At 49.8% G+C, this 12,889-nt stretch overlaps 1 protein-coding gene across 1 annotated transcript in view; it reads left to right on the top strand.

The window, feature by feature from the left end:
• The first annotated feature begins 5,079 nt into the window (after positions 1 to 5,079).
• VCP (valosin containing protein) overlaps positions 5,080 to 12,889 on the top strand; it is a 30,978-nt gene continuing 23,168 nt past the window's right edge. The window contains exons 1-2 of the mRNA XM_032213390.1: positions 5,080 to 5,234; positions 11,991 to 12,102. Coding sequence (XP_032069281.1) covers positions 5,218 to 5,234; positions 11,991 to 12,102 — 129 coding nt within the window. The 5' untranslated portion in view covers positions 5,080 to 5,217. The remainder of the gene's footprint in view (positions 5,235 to 11,990; positions 12,103 to 12,889) is intronic.

The raw sequence follows: 12,889 nt of genomic DNA, 5'->3' as shown, positions 1-12,889 counted from the left end.
TTTGTTGCTCACCCACGTGCTCCTTCTGCAGCCGGCTGAAATAAATTCCCTTCCTAGGGATAGGCTCCGCCTCTCTCTGATTGCTTGCAGGCTCTGCTGCTGCCGGCAGGCAAGGCCCTGAATTTCCCCCCGGATCACCGGCGGGGCAGAGCAGAAAGGAAGCCTCTTCCGGCTTCCTACGGCCTTGTGAGTGCTTTCAGTGTCGGAACACTGTTTACACACTCCCACGTGCTCCTAAAATGGCGACAATCCAAAATGGAGGCAGCTGGTGCCGTCTGGAGTCTCCTTCCTTCCTCCGTTGGAAGCCTCTTTGCAATCCTGGAAGGGTTCTGGGTTCTCCGGCTTCCCTGGGCTCCTCCAATCTTTGTCTGTAAGTTTTTCTGTGATCCTGGCCCTTCCTTGCAGGCTTCTAATCGCGCGCTCTGGCAAGCCGAGGCTTGATGAGCAGCTGGAGCACAGCAGAAGGCAGGTGAGGTCAATTTAAATTGAAATCCCTTGCTGAGGCTTTTCTTGAGAGTAAAAAAACTCCTGAATCTCGGATGGAAAGGAGAGCAGGAAAATCGCTCCAATTAGGCCGAGATTGAGGTTAAAGAGGCGAGCCACCGGACCAGCAGGAGGTGTGGCTTCCAAAGATTTCCTCAATCTCCAATAGGCAATCAAGATTAGGTTAATACCCAATGGTTACTCCTCCCACACCGTCTCTTCGGAAACTGGAGGAGTCCAAACTTGTGGGTTTTGACTCTTCCAACACTTTTGCTGGCTGGAGAATTCTGGGAATTGGAAGTCCATGGGTCTTAAAAGTTGCTGCGGTTAGACAACCCTGGTTAAAAAGACCCCTGTAGGTCCCCTCGGTGCTAACTAAAACAGCAAGACAGTAGTTATAAAAAGATTGAGCCAGGGACATACAGAAGGGAAAACCTGAAGGACGTGTTTTGGAGTCCTTCCTATTCTTAATGCACTTCATGGAGTGGAGAGCAGGCTTTCTCAACTGCCAAATAATAATAGTGGAAATGCGGAGCCGGATACAAAGGTGACTCAGGGCCCTTGCCTGGCAACCGGCCTGTGAAGAGCAAAACAAAGTGGCCAGCTTAAACCGGGCCCAGTAAAAGGTGCTGGTTGGGAAATTGACATCCACACCTCTTTAAATTGCTGGGGCTGAGAAACGCTGCAGTAGGTCAGGCACTCCGGCCAGGGGAAAGAAAAGAATATATTGGATGAAGGGCGACAGCGCTATTATGGAACTGCATGTAGCAATTGGGGGGATACTTTGGCATTAATCCAGGTAGTCCTTGACTTCATTTAGTCACCACTTGAAGTTGCAACGCCGTTGAAAAAGTGACTTATGACCCAGTGGTGGGTTTCAAAAATTGTTGGAACCTACTCTGTGGGTGTGGCCTCCTTTGTGGGAGTGGCTTGCCACCCATGTGACCGGATGGGGGTGGCTTGCCGCCCATGTGACCGGATATGAAATTATGAATTAGTACTTAGGTCGGTCCAAGTAGCTGTTCAGAAACTCTGGCATTGAAGCATGCAAGTCTTAAAGCTATCAAGTTACAAGATCCTTGCACCCCTAACCCTTTAGCACTGGTGGGTTTCAAAAAAGCTTGGAACCTCTTCTGTAGGTGTGGCCTGCTTTCCGGGTCCACTGGTGGAACCTCTTCCAACCAGTTTGGTAGATTTGACGAACCAGTTCTACCGAATAGGTGCGAACTGGTAGGAACCCACCTCTGTTATGACCACTGAAGCCTTGTGATCAAAATTCAGACTCCTGACAGGCGGTGTGTATTTATGTTGCGGTCGCCATTTGTGACCTTTGACAAACAACGTCAGTGGAGAAGCCAGATTCACTTAACAACTGTTTTACTAACTTAACCATTGCAGCAATTGAATTTGAATTTTGAATTGAATTTTAATAGATTTGTATGCCGCCCAATCCCGAAGGACTTTGGGCAGCTTACATAAAAACAGTCAAAATATTAAAAAGATTAAAAACACAAAACAATACAATTTAAAACAGGAAAACACAACACACACTCAGTTATAATGGGGCTGGAGTTCAGTCAATCAACACTTAACTATGGTAAGAAAGGTTGTAAAATGGGGCAAAACTCAGTTAACAACTGTCTTGCTTAACAACAGAAATTTTGGACTCCATTGTGATTGTAAGCTGAGTACCTGCAAAAGGGGGTGGGGGATCATTCCAGGAAAGAGGACTGACAAATTACAGTAATTCCCCCAAATCCAAATTTGTTAGATGTTGTGTTGTTAGGTTGTCTTCTCTTTGTACAAAATACTTTTGTAGAACAACATCCTTCTGGATGTACTTTACTTAACCACCAAGAACTGTTGATTAAGGCACATAAAAGATGCTCCAGGCCTACATTTATTAAAGGAAAATAAAAAGAATTTGGAATGGTCTCAGGCCATCTGTGTCTCCCGGCTAAATGTTGCATAGGGACTCAAAAGAGCGATTCAGCAACAAAGGCAAGCTGAATGTTGCTCTTTCGGGAGAATGCAAATGGGCAGAATAAGTTCACTGAATTATTTTAATACAAGAAGCAAATTTGGGAAGAAAACTACAGCTCAGTTCAGCATCTTTTATCAAACTGCCTCCCTTTCCACATTTCTCTTACTCATCACTGTTATTAGTGTCCAGATAGAAATGCTGAATTAGAGGAACCTTGTATCCATGAAAGTACTAAGTAGATCTAAAATGTTTCCCTTGGGATAGACACAATGGGAGCTTTCAAAAGCCACATATCAGCCATTATACTGAGCAAAATCAGAAAATACTTTCATTATTAACCAGGCTAAGCATGTGGCGCGAACACAGTGAAATTCTAGTCACTTGTCTGGTGATCTCACCTCTACCTATGGGAACAATTATATTTTTTTCCAGGCAGAAACCCTGGAGGAATTGCAGTGGTTTCACAAATGACACTCAGAAATGTTGGTAGGTGGAAGGAAGCTTTAGTTTCACTTGTCCTTTTGAAAAAGTTAATGGATGACTTAGGGCAGGAGTTCTTCCCCTCTTCTGTACCTTAAACCCTTTCCTGCTAAACACCAGAAGTTCTTGTTTTCTGAAAACATGTATACCTTTACAGGCATCATATTCCAATTTCAAAGCACCTTAAAGATCAGGTTGATGCCCATTTTTTGTTATGCCCTCTGCCTCATTGTCCCTGTGCCTTCTGCTTTATTTTTTTGCATTTTTTTTTACTGTTTATAGCCATTGTAAATTGCCCAGAAACGTTGAGAGTTTGGGGGGACATATAAATTTAATAAATTATTACTGTATTATTGTTGATTATTACAGTCCAAATTCACTGGGGTTGAGTAGCCAATAAATTTAGTTATATTTGCCTAATCCAAGTCCTTTGGAAGGATTTCATACATGGGTTAAAAAGAATTTAGCTGACCGGGTGACCAACCCTAGTAAATAGTAACAATAATAAAAGCAATCTTCTTTATTATTCGAAGAGTTTCAACATGTTCCTTCAACTGAATAGTTTGCAGGGAGAACGTTCGGATTCAGCCTCAAGGGTGCTTGATGGCCTGCAAAGCATTTCCAGCTGTTGTAAAATGTTGCCCACCTCCCTCTGGTCACAGGACTGCATTTTGGCTGCTTGGCAATCAGATCACATTTACAACAGGTTGCCGTGTCCTGTGGGTCACCTGACCCTGGTTTGTGACAGAATAGTTTCAGATTGTATAAAAATGGTAATAAAATCAGACCTGGCCATGTGAGTGCTTCAATTTACAACCCTCATCCCTCGCAACTTAAAATTCTGGTTGTGGCTGTTGTATGTCAAGGATATACAGCTCACCATCTCCCTGCTGAGGCCCTGCAATGATATAAGAACACAGAATCCAGGTCTCTTCCTGGTGGCCAACAGTCCCTTTATCTATTTCCAGTTAGCATAACTTTGTATCTAAAAACAGGCCTACATCCTTTGTGCTCCAGAACTCCCTTTCCTTACAAAAGAGAACAAATTCTCAACAACCAAAGGAGATGACAATGATTGTTTTTTTAAAGAATAGAATACGTTGGAAGGGACCTTGGAGGTCTTCTAGTCCAGCCCCCTGCTCAAGCAGGAAAACCTATGCCTATACATCTAATCTTAGCTGTTCGAGGTCATAGGGAAGCCAGAATGCAGTGTTTCTCAGCTGGGCCATTGGAAGACGGGTGGACTTCAACTCCCAACATTCTCCTAACCCTAAGGCTGGCTGGGGAATTCTGGGGGTTGAAGTTCACCCATCTTCCAATGGCCCAGGCGGAGAAATATTGACTGGGGGCCCATTAGCGCAGTGTTTCTCAACCTTGGCCACTTGAAGATGTCTGGACTTCAACTCCCAGAATTCCCCAGCCAGCATTCGCTGGCTGGGGAATTCTGGGAGTTGAAGTCCGGACATCTTCAAGTGGCCAAGGTTGAGAAACACTGCATTAGCGGCTCGTTGTCCTCACGAGGAACTTTCATTCAGGTGAGGAAGCCACAACGTGGGCAGAAGGCGCCGAAAGACGCCGCCTGGCTCCAGGTGGGTGAAGGCCGCCGCCCTGCCAGCCTCCTCCCCCTCGGCGCACCCGCGACGGCGATCCCCACGGCGGGCCCTCCCCGCGCAGCTCGGTCCTTCCGCCGCCCTCAAGAGGCCGGCGACTACAAGGCCCATCCTCCCAGCGCCACATGCTCAGAAACAGGTCCTCAAATCCCCAACGTCGGGCGGCCACGCCGGCAGACTACTTCCGGGGTCGTCTACGGCCCAGCTCGGGCGCCGAGGCTTATTTCCATAGGACTACCGTCGTGCCAATCAACATCTCCGTTTTTCGATTCGCCGCGAGTTCTTTCGACGTAACCCCAAAGGGCCTTCGAATTGGCCTTTCGCCTAAATCCTCCCAAGCTCCGCCTCGGACGTCAGCCTATTTTTCCGATTGGCCCGCCCGGTCGCCGGGTGGTTCTGCCTTCCCGGAGGAGCTCGCTTCCTCATTAAGGGAGGGCGGGAAGCCGTCACGGCTCGGGGCTGTGATTGGTCGCGCGCGGACGCCTCTATTTTTCGGATTGGTCACCGCGCCACCTGTTGCTAGGCAGAGTGCGGCCTAGCGCGCCGGGCGGAGCGTCACCCCCGATGAGTCGGCGCTGATCGCTGAGGGGAAAAACCCAGCGCGGAGCAGGCAGAGCCGAAGTGACCCTCGCCGCCACCGCGCCAGCCCACATCGCCGCCATGGCCTCGGGACCCGAGTGAGTGCCTTGCCCCGAACCCCGTCTCGCCCGAACGGCTCCCTCCCTCGCTCCCTCCCTCAGGGAGAGCCGCGACCGGCCGGGCGGCGACATTGGCCCCGCGGCCCTGGAGCCCCCCTGGGGCCGCGCGGATCTCCCTGGCCGGCCTAGGGAACGAGAAGGGCGGCGGGGCCCGTCTGGGCGAGGCGCCGCGCCGCCTTTGTCTGCCGCCCGCGGGGCTCCTCCGGAACGGCTCGGCGGGGCCTGGCCGGCGGTGGCCGGGAGACCCGCCCCGCTGGGGGAGCCGGAGGGCCGCTGGTGCCCCCCTCCCGCCAAAGGCCCTCGGGGGCCCCGGGAGCTCGGGCGCGGCCTCCTCCCTCCCTCCCTCTCGGCCTGGCCGCCCGGCGTCCCTACCAGAGGCCTCTTTCGCCTGGCGGGCACCCGGCGTGGCCTCCGAACCCCGAAAGCGGCCTGAAGGAAGCCGTGTGAACGTGGGAGGCCGTTGGGTTGAATTGGACGGGGCTCCCTGTTGTTCTGCCCCCGGCATCCCTCGGGCGGAGGAGGCCGGGGGTTTCTGGCTTCCTTCCCTTGGAGACGTTTCGCTTCTCCGCCAAGGGGCTTCTAGAACCGGGAGGAGGAGGCGAAAGGTTTCCAGGGAAGCCCAGCTGCCTTTTGGAAAAGGCCCCTTCCTTCTCCCCCCCCCCCACCGCCTCCCCCGGCCAGAGAAGGGACTTCAACTCCCAGAATCCCACGGGCTGCTCAGTCATGGCGGGGGGGGGGGTTGGGAGGATGGGCTCAGGGCAGATGAGTGAGGGAGACCCTCCTGGCTTCGCCTTCCCTGCCCCGTCGTGGGCTGTATGGTTGCTTTGGGCCCTTAGAAAGAGAAGAGGCTCTGACCTCGGGGGGGGGGGTCCTTTGGGGGAGCCCTTGGTGCTGCACTTTGGCCCCCACTCACTTACACCGAGCTTCCTCCAGAGCGCCAGGACTCCCTCCTCCTCCACACTTCAGCCCTGGGCTACCTGCATCCTCTTCCACCGAAGTGGGGTTCCTTGGCTTGAATTAGCAGAGGGTGGGACTTGAAGATGTGGTTGATTAGGGGAAGGTGGCCAGTGGCAAGCTGCTGTCCATCTTGGCTTGTGAAAGTTGCTAGCAAAGGACTAGCCAAGCATACAGTGGGAATTGTAAATGCCTCGTTTGAACAGGTTCTCTTCTATTTAAGGTAAGTGGCACAAGGCATTTGTTAAAGAGGAGTTGTCTCGACACCAGAGTAAGCCCAGATCCATTTTAGTTTTATTTCAGTTTTTAAACAGAAATTGTTCCTAGTTGCTTAGGTAAATCACTGCAGTTAGAAAATAATAGGAGGAAGGTATCTTTCACCAACGTTGCTTTTTGATCTCTTGGTTGAATGATTCATTCTCTCTCTCTCTCTCTCTCTCTCTCTCTCTCTCTCTCTCTCTCTCTCTCTCTCTCTCTCTCACACACACACACACACACACACATTGTGAAATTACTTTTTTAAAGTAGCTCCAGTCATCTGTGTCTGCATGAGATTAAGACCATTTTCCCCAACTTAGCAAAGGGTCTAGGCTTGGAAAGGGATTGAGGTGCATTTGTTGTGGTTCGGTTGGATGGCTCAGAAGGTTTGCATACCAATTGGCCATCATTCTTTGGGAAGGTTAGGTGGTTCCGGACCGTCCTGAAAACAAATCTCAGTAAATAGAACTAAGGGATGCCTACCAAGCCCTGTGGCCAGGAGAGCTTGCCAAAAGCTCCAGAATTTCTGTTCTGCGACAGACACGGGCTTGTTCAGCTTTCTTTTGAAACTGCTGGGGAAGGTGATTCAATATCTGTGGAGTTTCATCAGTCAGCAGCTGCCACCCATCTCTATAGCTCTCCTCAGTGGCATCTCATGGAAGCTGGTAAGGTTCGGAGCCATGGGCCAGAGCAGTGTTTCTCAAGCCCCCGGAGTTTTAAAATGCGGGGGCTTCATTTCCCACAATTTGGCAGCAAGCATGCTGGAGGAGGGGGGGGCTCTTAAAGTTGTCAGAGAGAGAACAGTGAGAGGGGCACCAGCTAAGTGGAATCCTGACCCGGCTTCATCAGTAGAGCTGATGAGTCAGAAGTTGAGGCCTGACTGCTCTGGAGTGAGAGGCTTTCCCTTTGAAAGGCCTGGCGTGTCATTTAGGGCAGTGTTTCTCAACCTTGGCAACTTGAAGATGTCCGGATTTCAACTCCCAGAATTCCCCAGCCAGCGAATGCTGGCTGGGGAATTCTGGGAGTTGAAGTCCGGACATCTTCAAGTTGCCAAGGTTGAGAAACACTGATTTAGGGGACTCTTCATAGAATCTTTGGTGGGCCAGCTCCACCTTGAGAAGTGGGCTAAAATGGCTCATCGTGTCTCTCTCTCTGATGGCCATGAATTCTTCACTGAGCTGCTGTTGAAGATTATTCAGAAACTAATATGGAATAGGAAATTTGATAACAGAAGCTGGGCAGTAGAGAGCAGAATACTGAGGGTGACTTTCAGAGTTCTAAATAGTTTGGAATCGGGACATGTGAAGGACATGTGAAGGCCTCCTTCACACATCAGTCTAAATATGGAGACCTATTTCTTAAAAGATCACTTGCTTCAAAGGTCACTCTTGGGATCTTCAAAGCAGCCCCATGTAAAGTTGGCCATTAAGTGATGAGTGGGTGAATGACTAGCTGCAAAGTTTTCAGAGCCACAGATGGCGCACAAGATGCGTTTGTGCAAAGACCATCCTGGCCATGACTTCCAATTGCACTATGCCAGGTGCAGCTCTCCTAAACTGCCAGCAAACTCCACGGGGTGCTGCGTGACCTCCTCAGTTAAATCAGGACTTGCTGTAGGATTTTGACTCTGCAAATTACTATGATTCAAGCTATGCCCATTTTTCCCATCCAGACACTGAATCGGGACTCCCGCATCTTCGGTTCAGGCAGAGTCTATAACAAGTGTCACCTGTACATTAGTGATACCTTGTTGGATGCCCGCTAATATCTCCATAGCTCCATGAAGATATTAACGGGTGAGGATTGTGCAACTCCATATTGAAGTTCCCATAGACTTGGCTCTTTGCCCTCACGGCTTGAAACCCACCCAAAAGGAGAAGCCTTGTAAAACGATGCCTCTCCAATCCCAGCCAACAGAGCCAGTCCAGAAGGATAGGCTGGTTAGTGGCATCGAAAGCCCCCAGGATGTCTAGAGAGGTTCTGGTTATCCCAGAGGTGCTTTTCCAAAAGGCAACTGGGCTTTCTTGGTGTTTTCTCCTTGAAAATGTTTGAACTTCAGAACTGAAGAAGCTTCTTAGATGAGAAACCAAACATTTTCAAGGGAAAAAAAAAACAAAGGAAAAGCACCTTTGGGACAACTACCAAGATGCATTGCAAGACCAAGACGCTCCTTACCCCATTCTCATCCCACCACAGGTAATTTGTCCAAAGCCCATGTCTTAAATCACAACTAGGTTAGATCAGATCTTTCAGGATTCTCCAGCTGCTGGCCAAGCACCTTGCAAACAAGCTTAGCTGAAAAGGGAAGACTCCCAGGAACCGTGCAGATCAGCTTCCTGTTGCCTCCCCTGCAAGCTTTCACTGGCCAGGTATCAGGTTCCTAGGTGGCTGCACTAATGGCTTGGACTACCCTGACCAGTTCCTCAGGATCCCTTGGTTCCAGCTGATCTCGGATAACTAGGCAAGATGGACGCCTCATCCTCTCAGCAGGGGCTGCTCAGCTGTCCTCCAGCTGTGAGCAGATGCAAGGGATTTGATCACCCAGATGCCCCATGGATGTTCCTAGCAGGGCTTTCTGTCTTGTCTTCAAAGCAGCCAGGTAGCCACCAGAGAATTGACTTGCTTCATCATTCTTACTTGCAATGATGCAAATTCAGCTTTGAGATCTTACCTATGGTTTGCATTCATTCTTTGTTTTAGGCCAGGGGTCTCTAACCCTGCAATTTAAGATTGGTGGACTTCAACTCCCAGAATTCAATTGGCTGGCTGAGAGTTGAAGTCCACAAGTCTTAAAGCTGCCAAGGCTAAAGACTGTTATTTTATAGCAATGGCACTTAGATTTATATGTTGCTTCAGAGTCCTTTACAACCATCTCTAAGCAGTTTGCAGAGTCAGCATATGGCCTCCAACGATACTCATTTTACCCGATGGAAGGCGGAGTCAACCTTGAGTCTGTCGGGATCAAACTCTAGATTGTGGACAGAATTTGCCTGCAATACTGCACTCTAAGCCCCAGGGCTCCTGGTGTCATCATCTCTCTGGGCATCTGGGCTGCTTCGTCTCCCAGAGCTCCCTGGGTTGGTGGGGAGGGACAGGCCACTTAATTCTATCCAGGGTTGTCCTTGGCTGCTTCTGTAGTCAGAAGACACTTTGAAATTGCAGTTGGAGCAGGTGCTGCAATGGGGGAGAGCCCAGGCAGGTGTTCTCCTCTTAGTCTGGCAATTGAATTATTTGTCTGCCCTGACTGCCAGCGGGGAGCCAGCCTTAAGCTTTCCCAGCTGTGGGTGGAGCTAGGAAGGGGGGGAAGTGAGCCTTTCACAAGGCCACTGTTATGCTGTATCACCTCTGTGGGGTTGGAAATCTGCTTCTGTCTTTCATTTTTGGTTTCTGTAGAAATCCTGCCTCTTTCTTTCTCTATGTCTCCCTGTGCCCCTGAATCTGCTTGGCTAATCCGTACTGTAAATGCCTCTGTGCTGCCAGGTGCTCCAGATGGTCATTTGGCAGATTGGCATCACATAAGAAGTCAGAGCCTGCTCAACAAGTTCCATTACTCTTTCAAAATGGAATGACTTGAAATTAGGGAGGGCAGGTACGGATGGGAGAGGGTAGCTCAAGGTTCGTCTGAAAGAGCACCAAGGATCTCGGAGGAGGAAGGTAGCTATCAGCAGGTATTTAACATCATTATGGAGGGTGGGTGGGTGGCTCATCCTTGGAAAAAAGGGAGCTCTTCATTCATAACCTGAGGTTTATGTTCTCAGAGCCTCAGCATAAATGCACAAAAGTGGTTTCTGCCCATGATTTAGTAGTCAGCAGGCAGCCCAAAGACTCTGCCTGTGTCAGCTTCACCTGCCTTGGAGAAAAGCCCAGCTCCAGGAGGCAGCTTTCGTACCGTGTTAGCCGAGAAAGAAGGGCAGGTGCCCCCTTGAATCGGGCGTTTGCTGCCCCCTGGGCTTCTGCCTTCCCTTCAGGTGCCCTGGGGGCTCCAAGGGAAGCTTTCTGAGCAGCTTCAGGTCAACAAATGCCTCTGACCTGGCCGCTTAATGCTGCTGTCATCAGGGCTGGAACCAGGGAGCAGCTTCTCTCTTGCTTGCCAGAAGCCCTGAAAGGATCGTTGGGAAAGGAAAGTGGGTCAGTCTGTATCGATTCTCAGGGTGCCCTTCCTGCATCTGCTTTATTTCCCTTTTATTACCTCAATTTGGCTGATGTTTTGATGCAGTCAACATCTCATCCATGTGACTCTTAAGCACCCTCGTTTGGCTCAGCCGGCCGAATTGGGGGAATTCTGTCCTCAGCTCTTCTGTTTTGTGGCAATGGAAGAGTTGGAAGAGAGCCTTTTAGGAAACGCCGCCACTCCCCCCCCCCTTAATCTCCCTGGAGCAGCTGGTGAGGGAGGGGCTGCCCTTCCTTCTCTTGGGACCTTCCTGCTGGGCTCCACTTCCCTGGGTCTGTAGTCTTTAACCTTCCTGGGATGGTCAAAGGGGACTTCACAGAAGCTGTTTGGAATTCGGCATCCCGGAGTCTGCAGGTGGAATAAATGTCTGTGGAGATTCTCTGCCATCCAAGTCCTGGTGGTTCCCAAAGCGCTTTTTCAAGAGGCCACTGGACCTTCTGGGTTGTCTTTGAAGACGTTTCACTTTTCATCCAAAAAGCTTCTAGGATAAGAAGTGAAACATTTTCAAAGTCTAAAAAGCACCTTTGGGGAATGCAGGTGGAGTGGTGCTTGATGGGGCATGTGCCAGAGGAAGGCCCATCCTCTCCAAGGTGTCAGCCTTAGGTGGTTTCTGGGAGGTTTTGTGTCTGCAGTGGGGAGAAGTGTCTCCTTTTGTGAGAGCAAAGGTGGTAGCTGTATGCAGACTCACGCTCGGGAGCCTTGCACACCAGAAGAGTTAGTTGCACTTTCACTTCCAGAGCAAAGGTTAGGCTCTTTATTAGTCACACCCTTTAAGGAGTTTGAAAAGTGCCCAGGTGGATAAATGAAACTCTCCTTCCTTGGCCTGGTGATCCCTGAGCAAAAGGCAAGCTAGGAGAGGCAGGAGGGGCTCCACAGAGCTGCGGCCTGAGTGGACCTGAAGGGCCTTTGGGGAATTCTAGAAACGGTTTCTTCTAATGAGGTCACTTCTTTCTTCAGACTTCCGTGCAGTGAGAGGTGTAAAGAAAAAGTTCTGTCCTTGTTTGAAATTGGCCAGAAATCCCCATATTGAGAATCAAATAAAAATTCACCGCGAAAAGGCTGCTACAAACATTTTATTTTCGTGGAGCAAAATTGCTAGTCATTTTTGCAGTGCATATCTCAGATCTCTTTAAGTACTGTAGTCAGTGATTCGTGGACACCTCTGATCAATAACTGCTTAGCAGAAACCCAATTGAGGAACCTTTTAAAATACTTTTAGTCTTTGGGTTGCATTATGGGGCACGTGACATGCTGGTTTTTTCAAAGAAGGCCGGTGGGTGGGGGGGAAAAAAGTCAGAATGGGGCGTGGTTCTGTTTCCAAAGCTACCAGCAACTCCTTTCTCTGATTACAGTTCCAAAGCTGATGACTTATCAACTGCAATTCTGAAGCAGAAGAACCGGCCCAATCGGTTAATTGTGGATGAAGCAATCAATGAGGACAACAGTGTGGTGTCACTGTCACAGGTGTGTGTGCTACATAAATTGTAGGGAGCGATTTAGCAGCCGAACGGAAATGTTTCCCAGAAGGAAGCAAGGCGGCTTCTCCAGGCTATTCATGGGGGAGTTTATTGGCAAGCTGCTCCGCTGTTGTCTCTTCCTTTTCTTTCTCAACAAAAATTTGGCTCCCCGCAATTGGTCCCCACAACAGTATTTCCCCCCCCCCCATCCCTATTTTATAGCCTGGCAGTTCTTCCCTGTTGCAGAGGAGGGCAGCATGCATCCCTCAGGGATCCCTTCGACCGATTAGATCGCACAGACTGGGCCTCCTCCGGATCCCATCTGCCAGTCAATGTCGACTGGCGACTACACGGAGGAGAGCCTTTTCTGTTGCAGCTCCGACCCTGTGGAACGATCTCCCCGTTGAGATTCGTACCCTCACCACCATCCAGACCTTCCGCACAGCCCTCAAGACCTGGCTCTCCCAGCAGGCCTGGGGATAGGTTTCCAATTTACCCGCCCGAGTGTTGACTGTTGAATGCAAGTTGTGTTTTATTATTTTATTTTGCTCACTCACTGTTTGTCTTTTGGTATTGCACCCCCTTCCCTGCGATTGTAAGCCGCCCTGAGTCACCTCAGGGAGAAGGGCGGCCTATAAATCTTAATAAAATGTCTAAAAAAAAAAATCGTTAAAAAGACTAAGAAGGTTGAATGATCCTTGAACAACTGCTAGGTTTTTTCTCCCCAGCACGGAAAACCCGAGAGATTTCCAGAAGCCTCCGTGTGGTTCGGCTCCTGGGGTTTTTCTTGGCCA

Source organism: Thamnophis elegans, chromosome 3, assembly GCF_009769535.1.
Source record: "Thamnophis elegans isolate rThaEle1 chromosome 3, rThaEle1.pri, whole genome shotgun sequence".
NCBI classification, from domain to species: domain Eukaryota; kingdom Metazoa; phylum Chordata; class Lepidosauria; order Squamata; family Colubridae; genus Thamnophis; species Thamnophis elegans.
The sequence above is the reverse complement of the archived record's forward strand: the minus strand, read 5'-3'. Positions and strand labels throughout refer to the sequence as shown.